We start from the raw sequence: 15,726 nt of genomic DNA on the forward strand, positions 1-15,726 counted from the left end.
CTCTGCGCTACCATCAGTCTTCTCTTTAAAGAAATATCTTAATAAGATTTCTGACAGAAAGATCATTTACATTGCAACATATTTTCTAACATCATTACAAGCTTGCAACTGTAATGTATTACTAATGCATGGTCTTCCTTCAGGGATTCCAGATATGCAGCCCATTTTGGTCTCAGTGCTGGTCAGCAAAATTCAAAAGTTCAGGCCACTGTTATTGCACTGATGGTGATTTTCAAAGATTTTCAAAGCAGGTGGTGGCAAAACAAAGGCCACCATTTGGCATTATTGGATTGGAACAACTGTGTTTGTCAGATACATTGATTTTTCTGCTCCTGGTTCCCATTATGTTGATGTAGGCAGTATACGAGCTGCCACATATGACCCTGCAGTCAAGTGCATAACACAGACCTAACACTTCAGATTAGAGCACTAAGAAGGGCCCGTTCTCCTCTAACAAGGACAAGTCAAAGTGATGGGGGATAATGATGGAGGGTGGGTGAACAAACGGCTAATGTCCTTTCAGTTTAACGCAGTCTCGTGTAAGTTTGTGAGCACTTGTGAGAGGTACAGCATATTCTCATGAGGACGCAGACAGCATAATAATGTGGCACACAATGTAATGCAAACCTTTGATGAAAATTGACTTAACTTGGATGTTCAATTGCAAATACCGTTCCAAAAGGGGTCAGCTTAAAAGCCAATTTGAAGCATTTGTCAGCTGTGAGAAATCTGCCTGTCAGCAGTTTAATTTTGAGTTCTAAATAGTTTATGATGAAGAGGGACATCGTGACAAACTACAGACAAATTGGCTCAAATGAGATTAAAAGTGATCACAAATTGAAACTTACCAAAATTTATGGAGTCAACAACACAGAACACAACAAATGCTACTGAGCTGTCAAAAACCGAAACGGCCTGATTTTTGTTACATCAAGCCATCACTTTGCTGTCTGTAAAAGTAGGATAAAAGCTGACAACCTATTAAGCAAAGCAGTGATTTAATAGTAATTCCAGGCCAATTACAGGGGATTTAATGTCTAAAGAGCAAATAACCCACATCAACCACAGTCTGCATGTGTGTGTGTGTGTGTTTATGTTTGCTATAGCAACATCAAAGTATGTCTTTAAATTAATCTGTGCTCTTAATATAAGTGAAATCAAGCACATAATTCAGCCAATGGCCCGCGCTCTCGCTATCGATACAAGAAGGACACAGCTCATAGAAAAGGCATGGGTCTGGATGTCCTCTGTGGTGGTTATCACATGACATGGGGCTAATTAACTCTAGAGCAGAAAATAGAGGCCCTGCAAGGAGCAATAAACATTCTCTATTAAAAGCCGTCTAATTAGAATGCAAGCTACAAGGGTTTGAAGGAGAACATAACAAACACAGAGGCCAGTGTAATTGTCAACCAAGCGCTGAGGAAAGCAAACATAATAGATATAATCAGCCGAGCACTTCCTATAAGGTCATGATAGAACGTTGTGGAAATACTTCTCCAAATCTGACTGAAGATTCCAGATGGTGTTTTCCTGAACCCCCGAAAAGGTCACAGACATTTCAGCAGTCATGCACTTCAGATGGCAGGCTATCAATTAGAGCCTAACCTATCTGTTGATACCTGGTGAGAAGAACATAAAGCAAAAGACTACTTTGTACAAGTTCTGCGAAATACGTTCTTAGGTGAAATACAGATTTTCACTGTAACTTAACCACGTTCTGGCCGTAGACGTAGCTTCTGGGTCTAAAACAGGGGGCTGATATCGAAGTGCCTTAGGGTGCGATACCACCGAGTGGTCGGCTCCAAAAGGCCTCCGGCTCCATAGACTCCCATTCAACTTCTCTCATGAAATACAAAGTCAATAAATATTTTTCCAAAAGTCATTTTGGTGTCGTTAGCAAAAGTCCCTCTTTCTGATTAGTTTTCTGGCGGTCCATCTGACAATAATCCTACCAATAATTAAAAAAAAAAAATAGGCCTAAAAGAGTGGCAGAGTGTCTTTGGGGACTTGTCCATTTGATGGACAGGCCCGTGATGCAGTGAGGTTTCCGCTATAGATGGGTGGGACGTAGTATCTTCGGGTTTCCAATCCGATCAAGTCAGATCCACCCATCATTTCCTCCCAGCTCATCCAAATATGGTGACTTCTGGCTCCAAACCGCGAACTGGCATATAGCGACGGCCAATATCCAAAATCGAGGCTTCATAACGGCCGTTCAAAAAGCAATGGATGACGTCACTGTTGGTTGCCGCTTGGTCAAGTCGTCAGTCTGCAAAACATCAAGCATGTCACCTCTTTCAACAGCCAATCAGGTTGTAGCAAAGTCAGCTCATCGTGTTAGTTAGTGACAGTTTAGTTACAAACTGTCAGGATCACCTCAACAAGTTATTTGAGGAACGGCCGTGTCTGTATGATACAAATCTCTCTTTTTTTATGCCACTTCATCACTACGAAAATGCAACTGTTGTAAGTAACTCTTTATTACTATCCTCATTCATATTTGAAGATGCTGCAAATTATATCCAGCCACAAAAAGCCTGAAAAACCAGCCGAAGACTCATTGCTATTGAGATGCTACACTCGCTTTGGTGGCAAAGTTTCAAATTGTCATTCCACAGACAGACTTCACTTCCCTTTTATGATCACTTTTAATTATCAGCGTTCCGTGGATATAAAACACATCTTTACACAATGTTTAAAAATATGCTTTTATCTGGGTCAGTCATATTTTTCCACAGTTTGTTTTGGTGTAGGGCGCAAAGCAGCTAAAGTCAACAAAGTAAAAAGTTCAAGGAAAATTGGAAGACTTCCAAGTCAGCCACTGCTCCGTCCATTCAAGGCCTTCAGGTCCCGTGGTTGATCGATAGTAATGGAAAAGCCAGCAGGCCTCTAGAGCCTATTGCCGATTTAACCTGTTTTACCATGACTCAATTCTTCCTCAAATAACTTAGGTGTTTACTGGGATGGACTGCAGGCTTCTGGTGCTGATAAGATGAGCGTGCCGGAGCAGAGGGAATGCAGAAAAATATTGTGTGCGAGAGTGTGTGCCTACAAGCACCACTGGTTTAGAAAACATTTCCATGAGGCAGGCGAGCAGACAGGTGAGGGAATCTGCGGCATGCCATCCGACAATTTGCCCTGACTTCCACAGGCAAGCCACAACACCGACACAAAACAACCCAGCCAGCTTCACGGCCAATTTATGTATCACGCTGGGCACATTATGAGTCCCCGTGTCAGGTAAATATGTTTGGAGTGATGGGGAGGAAGGATTTTGACAGCAAGTAAAAATAATAAATAGACAGATTCATCTCCATAAAAGCTTTCAAGGATTCAATCTTGGCCAACAACTGCCTGCTATCCATTAAACTGACAATGGTCTTATTTTTATCTCACACTATTCTTGCTGTGTTCATGTTCTGTTTGTTATGATTAGTCCACCCTGTGGTGTTTTTCAGTGGATCCGAGAAAGGATTTAATTATCTTAAATCAAGCTTTAACTAATACACACAAGGCTATTAGACAAACTTTGAAATCTGGATTAATTCTAAACCAAATCAAATTTAAGACGACACTTTAGCTTTAAATTATATTTCAATTTAAAGTGAGATTACATTTAATCAGGTCGCACTGAAATTGTAGACTCATTTAAAGCCTAATCAAGGATCAATTCTAAACTGTCACTTGTTTAATTTGTTCAGATAGATTCATTTATTAAGATGGCACTCAGGGGTTAGAGCGTCAAAGGCAAATAGCTAAGACGTGAATCAACACATCACTGGCACAATCTTAACAAAGCATGCTTCTGAACTACCCACAAAGCAAAAGTACTACAATTAAATCAAAATGCCTCCATGCTCTGTTACCTCTTATTATGCTGTCATTATTATTTAATTGATTTGCTTTAGGATTTATTGTGGAAATAAAGTAATTGTTTAGGAGCTCATTGTTTCTCTGTGTGAATGTGTTCATCTCCAGAGTCGTGGCCCCCTGAATGAAGCTTCTGCAGTGAAAGGGAGAGAAAGAGGTAAAGACTGAGAGGGAGGCAGCATGAGGAGCCGAGACATCTGCTCAGGTATATAATGATGATGCTGCGGGGGAGGAAAAGAATAAGGTATGGAGGTCACGTTTGCCAGCACGGAGTCTCCATCTGTCCCCTGAGGTTAGTGGGGTGAGCCAGGGATGACGGTGGGGCCGGAGGGAGGTGGTGGGTGGAGGGGGTGGGGGGGGGGTGGATTGTCCGGAGGGTTGCACCGGACTTGGGGACACTGTTTGCCAGCTCAAATTTTATCCCAGAGGCCAAGCAAACAGTACATGGGGGTGTGATTGTTATTAAGGTCTCAGCAATCTGCAGACCCTTGTAACACAGCACAGTTGAGGTCGGTGTAGTTTGGATCGATTTGCCCTCTAAGGTGAACTGCGCACCACAGCATCATGAAGTGGATCATTTCCATGCCCTTGCATTTTTCGTCCATCGCAGAATACCGTCAGGCAGATGTCTGATCGGTCCAAATTATTTTGCCGAATAACAACAACCCCAAACATAAGGCGTCATAAACAACTATCTTTGGAGACAAAGAAGTCCAGCAACAGATGGCATGGCCTCCACAGAGCCCTGATGTCCACATCATGGACTCAGGCTGGGGTTACGCGAAGAGGCAGAAGCAAGAGAGAACAATCTACCGACCAAGTACTCCAAAAAAACTGCAGGTAAATTGGTGCTGCATTAAAGGTAGGTGTATTTTTTTTTTCTCTTCATCATATTTTATATTGCATTAACAGATGAAATCAAAATATCGATGCCATTATTCTTAAAGCATCCTCACTTTGCTTTTAGTGATTTAAACTTCTGCACAGTGCTGAGCTGTAACAGCAGTGGAGGACAAAGGAGAATGAAACCCTAAGAATATCTTTCTTTCTTTCTTTCTTTCTTTCTTTCTTTCTTTCTTTCTTTCTTTCTTTCTTGTCTTTTCCTTAAAAGAGCACTTCCTTGGAGAAAGGGCTTCATGACTCAAGACTTTGGAACTATAATCACAGAAGGTTGTTGTTAAAGCATAAAAGCATGTACATCATAAGAGGAAACATTACAGGATGTGCTACGAAAAACGTCTCACAAATTAAAGGCAACAAATCAATTCTAGAACATGATGATGATCTAAGGTCAGATATTACACATCTTCAAGATTTTATAAATCGATATCCTATCTAAAAGACCGATCTCAAGTGAGCTCAATAGTTATTGACCAAATGTTTTTCGGAGTTTAAGCAGAGACATGGAATAAGTGTCTGTGCACGTCTAAATAAATTTGACAACAATCACAGACTTTGCCATACTGTCAGTAGAGTGATTGTAATCCCTGCTATATCTTTAGTTGTGTGGGTTTTTTCACTAACTGCATTTCATTTCAGTCTCTCAGCGGTCTAATATCGCGCATGCATGCATTTTGATGGGATGAAGCCATCATCGGTTTTTGTTAAGCCCAGTTCACACCACAGATTCGTGGCGAGATGATTTGATGATTTGGTAATGAAACAGCACTTTATTTTTTTTATTTTTTTTTTACATTTTCAAAAAAAGATAGGGTTGTAAATTTCGAGCCGGCATTCGGTGCATCACCAGAATACTCAGGGGGGTTATGCAAATTCATGCCCTGAACTTGAGACAGAAGATCCGTTTTGTCAATTTCTCTGTTGTTGTTTTTTGCACCGTTGTGAAGTGGTTAGCACTGTCGCCTGAAAGTGAGGAGGTTCTGGGTTCAATCCCGGCCTGGAGCCTTTCTGTGTGACAATGTCATCCATGTCACTCCATGTCACTCCGCTTAACTCATAAACATCCAGATTTTCTTCTCTTTTATCTTTGTTGACTGCCATGTTCACATATACTAAGTATTCATGTCCATCCGTGTCGCAACACTATGCAGGTGTTTGAACTGTCTCCCAAGATTTAATTTTTTTGTCACCTGACTGGAATAACCCTCTGACACAGAAAATAACAGCTTTGTTCACATCTCTGTATGAAACACAAGGTGACGACCTCCAACCAGAATATAAAGTGCATCTTTCTTCTCTGTAAATGCTTGACGATGAATCACTGGGGGGTGGGGGGGAGGAGTGGGCGGGCGGTAGAGTTTCGAGGGTCCGAGCTATTGATTCAATTTCCATGACCACAAATACTTTAAAGTATAATAAGCCAATGCTTCAAGTCCCTATACTTTTTCAAGGCTTGAAATGGGCTTGTCGTTACATACAAATCACAGCTCTCCGTGGAAGCTGCCCCCTCTGGAGTGATATGTCAGTGACCACAGGGGAGGGAAAAAAAACAGAGGGCAGCAGACACAAGCAAACCTCTGAAAAATGTAATGTTTTTTGTTGAGGATTTAGCCAGTGCTACGGCAGCGTGCGAGTATCATTCATGTTCAAGACACAGCAGATCCTTCGGGGAGATGGTGAATATTAAAGTGTTTCGCAGGAGCCTCGCTCATGAAAGCTCTTGACAGGAGATTTGTTTATGACCTTCAAAAAAAGGAGGCAGGAGTCAATGATAGCTCTGACTGACTCTTTTGCATCTCAAGGCAGTCCCTGCTACAGAAAAAAAAAAAAGGCAGCTGCAGTTTCAATTTCAAGTATTTACTGTTGTCATCAGAACTATGCAGTTCTTCCACTTCTATTCAGCACGAGTCCAATTCTTTTAAGTGCAGCGTGAATGTAACAAGGCGCTAGCTGCCTTAAAAAAAAACAAAGACCTAGTTAAATTGTTTGCATCAAAGCACCCGAGCTCGGACAGCCAACATTTTGGAAATATAGAAAATATGGAAGTGAGAGCCTGGGAACTGCTGACAGAAATTATTCAACTGACACTCAAAGTCATTCATTAAGTTATCGCTGACCTATTGTTGACTCAACTTCTGATGCAGCGCTCTCATTTCACCACAAACCAACTCAAAGCTGTCAACATAAAAAGCATCAAAACAAAACAGAAATCAAAATATACAGTATACTTGAAACTCCCTGAATAAATAGAACTTCTTACTACATCCCTGACAAAAGACAGTGACGTGTTGTCAAGCCTGCCTCTAAGTCTAGATACTGAAAAAGTAAAAGTGTCTTATACTGAGAGCCACATGCCTTTATTTTACACCCTTAAAGAAATAAATTCTAATGAAGAGCTTGGTGTTGTCTCGAAAGAATGTGAAGGATAATTGCCTGAGAGATCAGGCGAGTAAGAGCAAAAGAATCCCTCAAACTGTCAGTTTAAGCTAAATGTCAGCAATATGGCTGCCTGTGACATACTTTGTTCCTCACCAGCCGCTGCTGCCTCGCCAAGTGATGACTAAAAGCATGAAAGAGTATGAGACATCCCAGACTATGTTGATTATATACAGCAAGATTTGGCATCCCTCTATAACAGAGCGAAGGACAGAAGAAGTAACCCCCTCACATGAACTGTAAGTGTTTCTGATGAGCAATTTTAACTGAGCTTGCCTGTGAATAACTGTTCAATTTCACGTAAGGCTGAGAATCATGTGACTTATTGTAAGTAATTGGCTGCAAACAGTGAAAACACAGGCCTAACCTCACCCGAGATGATTTGTCTTTTTTTTTCTGTGCTTCTGCCACAACTCCCGGGCAGCCACACTTCCGTCACAGACACAGAGGATCGATCACACCCACAGCTCATCGTTATACTCATGCAGTGGACCCTCATCCAGAAGTAAATAGTTAATGATGCTCTTTGTCTGGCAGGTAGGCCAAGGCCTTGACTCCCAATAAGATGGTTAGAGAGCGGCCTGAGAACTCTATCGTTCCAACGAAGGGACGTGGCACTTTTATTCTTCCATAATCATGCTTCACTCTGGAGACTTTCTTGGCTGAGCTGTTGCAACTGTTATTAATCTTCTGTGCACAGGCAATTTCTCTAACATTTGACAATTTAAGCTCAATTTAAGCAATATGACTCTGACACTACTGCAGTAGGATTCTGCATCTCTCGAGATCAGAGCAAAGCATAACATAACTGCTCCTCACATGAACGGAAACACCAGATTTTCAGATGACAAAAGGTGAACAACATCAAGGCAAGGCAAGTTTAATTGTATAATGCATTTCAACAACAAGGCCATTCAAAGTGCTTCACACAAAACCATTAAAAGCGTTCAAACATAAGGCAAAACTCAACCGAATCTGCTGATGAAAACACTGTAAATTATTCTTGTGAAATGAGTCAAAGTTGTACAGTACAATATCAGTAATAGAAAAGGACGACAAGGAGCAATGAAAAAGCGCAGCACGGTGATGTGCACGGAGGAAGGGAAAGCTATAATCTTCCTGAGTGAGTATTTCAAGTTATGTTGCTTGATCAAAATCAGCACCTGGGTTACGCGGGTATTTTTGAGCATTTACTATTTCACCATAGACATGAGCAGATAGCGTACATCCAATTTTGTGTCCAACTTGAGAAATAGGCCACAGAGACCCTTGAAATGCTTCACAACGCACGAGTTTCTCACCCACAACAACACAGTCGGATCTCCCCACCGCCCCAACTCGGCAGATTTGGCTCCCTGCGACTTTTTTTTTTTTCTGTCCCTCAATAATTTGACACAAAATGTGATGTGCACTCTCCACTCCAAGTTCAGATGCGTGTTGAGAACACAATTGTGCAGTCTTGGAACTTTTTAATTGCCCCTCATATAACTAACACAGGTTCGAGTGTTTAAAAAGTGTGTCTACACATTTTATTTTTATACAATCTTACCCAAGCGCTGATAAGCTCAAGTTTATGCATGCCAACGAAAGGATGCCAGTAAAATGTGCTGCTGGGAGGCCTGTTTTTTCAGCATCTTATAGTCTATCACCTTAGCTGTTCCCACAGTCTATCTATCCTATCTGCCAGAGCATAGCAGGATGCATGTAACCTACATTTTTCATGGCCTTTGGCGGCAAACATCAACTAAAGGAAAAGCCTGTTTTATACATTATCCTGTTTTCACAAGATTACTTTTAAAGCTGCTGGTCATACACAATTTGCCCATTCCACAATTTTGTGAGTACACTAAACAATGGATAACCATGGCAACAAAATTAGACACACATCTTTCTCTAATACATTTAGGGATAGAATGCAGGAACAGAAGACCAACCCAGATACAATTAAATAAGATTTCTGACCATCCATTTTTTTGGGCCAGACAAAAGCTAGTTTTACTGACCAATCAATAGGGTCCATGGAGTCAATAAAGACTAATGTGCGCTGCTATAGAACCTTTTACACATTCCTGATTCATCTTCATTTGCAGTAAATGAGAGGAGAGGAAGACTGTCTTTGGAAATTAGTCAACTCCTTCAATATAGTTTAACTACACTGGACTGAAGCTCCAAGATAGGAACTTCTCTGCAAGGGAATGAAGATCTAGGATGCTTCAGGTTTGACCCAAAGTAAAACAAAAGGTGCATGAGTCCAAAAATAATGGCAGTTTCTTAGGAACATATAAAGTCTTTGGTAGCTCAGCAAACCAAAGAAAAACTCTCAGATTGAAAAAAAAAAAAAAAGATATATTCCGAAGATATGTGCCGGATACGACACCATCCCCAGATTTCATGTGTTGCTATGCGCCTCGAGCAGAAAATGAAAACTTCTCATGAATAAAAAGAGATAAATCCAAGTCAGACAGTCCTAATGAATGCTCGCGTTGATGTTAAACTTGACTTACCACAGCGTTCTTCAAGGTGGACTTAATGGAGAATGGCTCTGCTTTTAGGTCCAACTTGATCGACATTTCCCCGGGTCCTGCCTTTAGAGCGGATGCGACGAACCCAGTTGAAATCGTGGAGGAATCAAAAGGAAAGGATTACTTGAAGCGGCAAATAAGAATAAGAGGCCCCTGTAGATAATTTAACGTCTACATTAAAGCATGTCTCTCCCTAAATGCAAACCCTGTTATAAAAAAACAGCATTTGCATTTTTCTTAGCGTGGCTTCTGAGTTTCACAGCGTCTAATCATTGTTATAGCTTTAAAATGGGATCTTAAAGTGTCATTTGAGCCCATAAAAGTTATTGGATAATTTTAGAGTTCTCGACTCTCCATGCTTGTGTGAAAGCCACTCAGGCTTGTCTGACCAAAAGAGTAACACACACACACACACACACACACACACACACACATAGACACACACACACACATAGACACACACTGGCACAGACACATCCACATTAGAGGACAGGGACAGCAGGAGAGTTCAGGCATTGTGTGCATTTATTTCACGTGTTGCTGTGCACCCGCAGCAGAAAATAAAAACCTTCTTATGAATGACAATAAATAAATTGGAGGAATCGAAAGGGAAGGATCATTTCGAAGTGACAAATAAGACGAAGCCCACCTACCTCCGCTGTAGATCATTTAACGTCTATGTTAATTATACAGATAAAGTAGTGGGTGTCAACAACGATGACGATGGCGATCTGGGAGTGCTGACTGCACGGACCACACAAAACACGACTCAACCTCATTCTTTCACATGCTTGCAGGCTGTGTGTGCAGTCAGCTGTCAGTCGGATGTTTCGGAGTAAGACGGCGCCGGTGAGGCTACGAACACGTTCGCGTTAAAACTTCACTCACCACGGCATTCTTGGCGGGGGACACGGTGAGGTCCTCTGCTTTCAGGTCAGTCCTTGTCTTCGACATTTCGAATGCGTCGACTAAGGTAGAAAATGAAGGGCTCGGTTGATAAATTAATATTGCTCTCAAAACTTAACGACCGTTACTGGGGGTTTTGTTTTTTTTGTTTGTTTCCCTCCCCTGTTTTTCTTTTGTGTGTGTGTGTGTGTGTGTGTGTGGTGGTGGTGGTTGCTATGCAACTTCCGGAACGCTTTAGCTCGGTTGCTGCGGTGACGAGTGTGTCTCCATGTCACCAGACAAACTTCCAGGCCGCTGCTGAAAACGTGCAGATCTTAAGTGTCGTAGTTAAATCAGTGCGAGGATGCCTGAGTGTTCATAACAAGCATTAAATAGGTTTATGAGAAAATAGTCACACATCAAGTTATAAAGATAGTAATATTACAACAAGTCGGGATTTAATACATTTTAATTATCTTTATTCTTTCATTAATATGATTTTTTTTAATTATTTCATTACTATATGTTTCTGAGGATTTATGAGCCTACATTTTAGCTTCTTACCTCATTTTCTTAATTATCATGAGGTCAGATTAATTCATAGCTCTATAAATTCTTCATTTGCAAGCCGTGTGAAGATGATAATGTAGGTCCAACAGCCAGGCGGTGCATATTACTCTTTTGTTCAGTGATAGCAATGAATCGAATCGGTGCTGTCCTCACTTCTTTTAAACTAATAGGCTACAAACAATGAAAAGATGACCTAACCTCACACACTACGGCCTGTCTTTTTTTTTTTTTTTTTTCTGTGCTTCTGCTCCCAGGCCACTTCCATCTTAGACACAGAGGATCGATCACACCCTCAGCTCATCATTATACTCATGCAGTGGACCCTCATTCAGAGGTAAATAGTTAATGATGCTCTTTGTCTGGCAGGTAGACCAAGGCCTTGACTCTCAATAAGCTGGTTAGAGAGCGGCCTGAGAACTGAATCATTCCAATTTAGGGTCGTGGCACTTTCAATATCATTCTGGCCTCCTGAGACTTTCTTGGGTGAACTTGTGCAACTGTTATTAATCTTCAGTGCACAGGCAATTTCTCTAAAAGCCCCTATTTGTTTTTTATGGCTCCATTGAGAGAGGAGGGTATAGCAGAGAGGGAGACTGTAAACAAGGTATGCAGGGAAGGCAAGTTATGTCCCTGTCAGCATTCAATGCTGGTCTCTCCTTCTTTCCCTCTCCCTCACTCTGCTTCCCCTCAGAGGATTAAAAAGAGGAAGAGGGGAGTTTTCAGAAAGCAAACTGAGCAAACTGGAGCGTCAGCATGAATTCAGCTGGACTGAGAAATGATTGTTCAAACAGCGCTGCACTATCTCACTCCTGTGAGTGTGCAGGGAGGAGTGGAGCTGGTCATTGTGGATTGCAGAAACAGACGTTGCAAGAATGATGCGTGAAATACGGAAAATATCGTTAGTCCACGTTGGAAGATGTGTGTAAGTGTTTATGTGGACCTCAGGCTCCTAGGGTTGATCGCCACACGGGATTCTTACACACTCTTCAAGGATAAACGTGTAATGTCCACATTGACTGTCATGGTGAAGTTTCATTTGCATTTTCTGCCACTAATGATGTATTGTGGATAACCAGGTGGTTTGGCAGGTACAAGAAAAGAACAAAGGTGAAATAAGAACAACGAAAAGACACCGCAATACACCACGCTTTGATGGATATGTTATTGTTGTTTTTTTTTTATGGATCTACATTGTGTCTTCATCATCCTGGTGTCCCTGGTTTGATCTGCAGCTCATTTGCAGGGCCATCTTCAGGCTCGGTAACCATCGTCCACTGTGTGGGGAAACAGCAATTATGATATCATTAGAGCAGAGACTGGTACCTACAAAGCAGAGGACCCAGAGGGGCCCAGCAGAAGAAGCTCAGTAGGAAAAAGGATAGCAGAGACTTTTCTGCAGAGCCAGTTGCCCCCCAATTACCATGAAACAAGACAAACAGCTATTAGAGTAGGCCATTAGGCAGTAGGGAAAGCGGCCAGGGGCTTGTTGGGTTTAACAGTTCGTCAGGTTGTGAAAGTCACACAAAGAGTACGAGCTATGTGACTGTGATAAATGGCAGCCACTGCAAAAGTGAATCAGTACTGTTGTATGTGCCATTTCCTGCCACGTTAAATTTTTTATGACTATTAAACCAGACTGGAAAAATGCAACCTAAGATATATTAATGTCCTATAGGAACACTACAGAAGAGATCTATTAAACATTAAAGCTTTAGAAATCCATAAAGTTCAATAAAACAGCACTATTATAACAGCACTCTTAACTCCAATACAAAATGTAGTCCTCCCAACAGGAATATCACTGAAATATGGCAGTAATTTGTTATGAAGTAACATGTCACTTTGGCATCACAGCCTGTCACACTGTTGCTTGAGATTTTTACTGGAAAGCCACAGCATATATTTGCTGGCACTTGATCAAAAACAGAGCTGGCTATTATCTGAGCAGTACTCTTCCTGCAAAATGAATTGGACCTGACATATTGGTGAACAACCTATAGTTGTTAAAAGGCTCTGCATATTCTTGGTAAACCTCCACAGGTATGTTTGCCTGATTAGCATCCTTTGAAGGAGTGTGTGGGGCATGTGCAGACTATGCTTGACATCCTCATGACTGTTAGTTATCTTGCAGCTTTTATGCCTTGGACACCTTACATCACTAAAGCTTTAGGAGCACAAGGTCTTTTGTGCCAAATAATTTTCAGTAAGAAAGAGCCCAACTTCAAACTGAGGTTTAATAAGCCAGAAGAATAAAAAAAATTTAAAAAAAATCTGACAAGGCAAGAATCTAAAAAGCAGTTCAAAAGAAAAAAAAAAATGCTACAACTAGTATGTTTAATTTTCACGATGCTTCCCTAATTTCAGATTTTTTTTTCCCAGAAAGTTTTACCTCTTCAGTCTTCTAAAAACTGTTAGAAAGTCGGACAACATCGGGAACATCACTCTGTGGTTAAGCTGATAATATCTCTTTGGCATAATCAACTTATAATTAACTGTGTCTTGCATTGGCGTCACAAGACCAAAAGGTTGGGAGCAATCCCACTAGGGTGACGTAAATAGCAGTAATTTCGGCGAATGCAGTATAAATTTAGCATCACAACTTCTGCTTTTGCATCCTCCTGCTGATACAATGTCATGGATGTGACATCTGGACACTTATTTACTTCTTTGGCAGAACCGTGGCGCAATGGCCACAAAAGCCTCAGTTTGAAGCCAGGTGTCTCTGTTTCGTGATTTCATGTTGCCAAGTGTGTGAGTTAGTTACCTGATTTTAACTCAACATGAAGGGCCACTGTGTTTGCTAACCTTGTGCCCGGTGCGTGCTGGAATGGGCTGCAGCCCATGACCCTGAACTGGGAAAAGTGAGACGAGGAAAATACGATTGATTGAATAAATAAGCCACTCTCTAAATCAATATGACATTTGTCATCATTTGAATGAGTTTCTGACCAATTACAATTTGCATCAGTTTAGTGGAACCCTATTATCTTATATATTTGCGACGGATGTGTGATGATAACTGCCTTTTCAATAGTCTGATAACAGTTGGATGATGCATTAAACACATTTGTTGGCTGGTAGGGATACCCAAAATGCACTTTGGTAAAAAGTAAAAAAGTAGGTGTTGCACTGTTATTAGAGTCAGACAGAGAAGCAGATGTATCTACCTTGCTTGCAGATCATTCATTTGTCTTTACTTTTGCATGTAAAAGATGCACCTAGAGATGCTCTAGAGATGTACAAAATTGGTTAATTTTGTAATTGAGAGACACTATTGTGACCACAGGATACATGTAAAAAAAATGTTTTAAAATACAATAAATACACCAGCAATATCCTTCAATGGGAAATCCTTTGAACATAAAGTTTGGAGGAGATGGAAGTGAGATGGATTACTGGTATAATGCTCCCTTTAGTACTGATCTCTTGAAAAGGCTTCTCTGAGAGCCGCCATCAAATACTGTCATAAAACTGCAAATGTCAGAAACACCCCAAACACGGCACTGCTAGCTTTGTTTTTGTTCCAGACAATTGCAGTTCGGGTATCCAGACTGTAGTCTGCTTTCCCCAAGAGCCCAGATAAATCCAAAGGCATAGATCTCTTCAAACAGCAGGGCAGTTGGCAAGAATACTTGATATGGGCACAGAGTTGCAAGGCCTCACTCACAAAAGCCACTGTGTATTGATCTTCATGCATTATAGAAGCTGCTTTGAGGGCAGCTGATATTGGAAGGCATAGCTCACAACCCTGCGGAGCACACACTCTAACATGCCCACTGGACCATGGCAGTAATAATCAGACACAGGCCCAGATGATAAACATATGGATAATACATCTATTATTGTACCGTTGCACTCCAGTTGATCATTGTTTACATCATTATGTTTGTAGATAGCACACTTTTATGTGTCCTTAAGTTCACAAGTGGAGTTATGTGTCTTTGATTCTGTCAAACACTGGCAGACTTTGATCTTAAATAGATTACAGGCCGTCGTGTCAGTGTGGGCAGTCGGGCTTTTCAAGCCTTAATCGTTAAAGTAAATCCACTGAATGCTGCATGCCTCACAGCATGACCTCACCGGTGGTGCTTTCAGCAGCCTTGGCAACACCTAACCCTCCAGAGAATGGAGCTTTACTGTCACCCGCAGGTTAGTGTCACACGAACCTGAATGTGTGAACAGTGACACCAGCGATCCCGCTGGGGCACACAGAAGCTGGCCTCTCTTTGTGCACCTCTCCCACTGTGGACATGGTCTTAGGGATAAAATAGAATAGGGCAGGAAAGAGAAAAAAAAATTGAAAGGCTTAATAGGGTTTTAAAATGTACAGTGTTCATTTTTAAGCTCAGAACCACCAACTTAGAGTGAATAGAGGGTCAAGATGAAAATGTGTTTTCATATGTTTTTTTTATCTTGTCTTTTACTGGTGTGTGCGTGTGTGTGGACAGCTGAACATTTTGAAAGCGCTAACATACGCTGTGATTGTCAGGTGATGGAACTTTCAGGAGCATGATGCACTTCTTGTAATGATAAGAAGTTA

At 41.3% G+C, this 15,726-nt stretch overlaps 1 protein-coding gene across 5 annotated transcripts in view; it reads right to left on the minus strand.

Annotated features, from left to right (window-relative positions):
• The window catches only part of pacrg (PARK2 co-regulated), a 194,998-nt gene that overhangs the window by 121,045 nt on the left and 58,227 nt on the right, over positions 1–15,726 (minus strand). For 3 of the 5 annotated variants that reach the window (XM_069152443.1, XM_069152442.1, XM_069152441.1), the window contains one exon: positions 9,714–9,794. In XM_069152443.1, coding sequence (XP_069008544.1) covers positions 9,714–9,779 — 66 coding nt within the window. In that variant the 5' untranslated portion in view covers positions 9,780–9,794. Of the gene's footprint in view, positions 1–9,713; positions 9,795–10,384; positions 10,405–10,619; positions 11,786–15,726 lie in introns of those variants that run through there. The other 2 variants (XM_069152440.1, XM_069152444.1) reach the window with 2 other exon arrangements.

Source organism: Embiotoca jacksoni, unplaced genomic scaffold (assembly GCF_022577435.1).
Source record: "Embiotoca jacksoni isolate LCO1_2020_lvr unplaced genomic scaffold, fEmbJac1.0.p SCAF_18, whole genome shotgun sequence".
NCBI classification, from domain to species: domain Eukaryota; kingdom Metazoa; phylum Chordata; class Actinopteri; family Embiotocidae; genus Embiotoca; species Embiotoca jacksoni.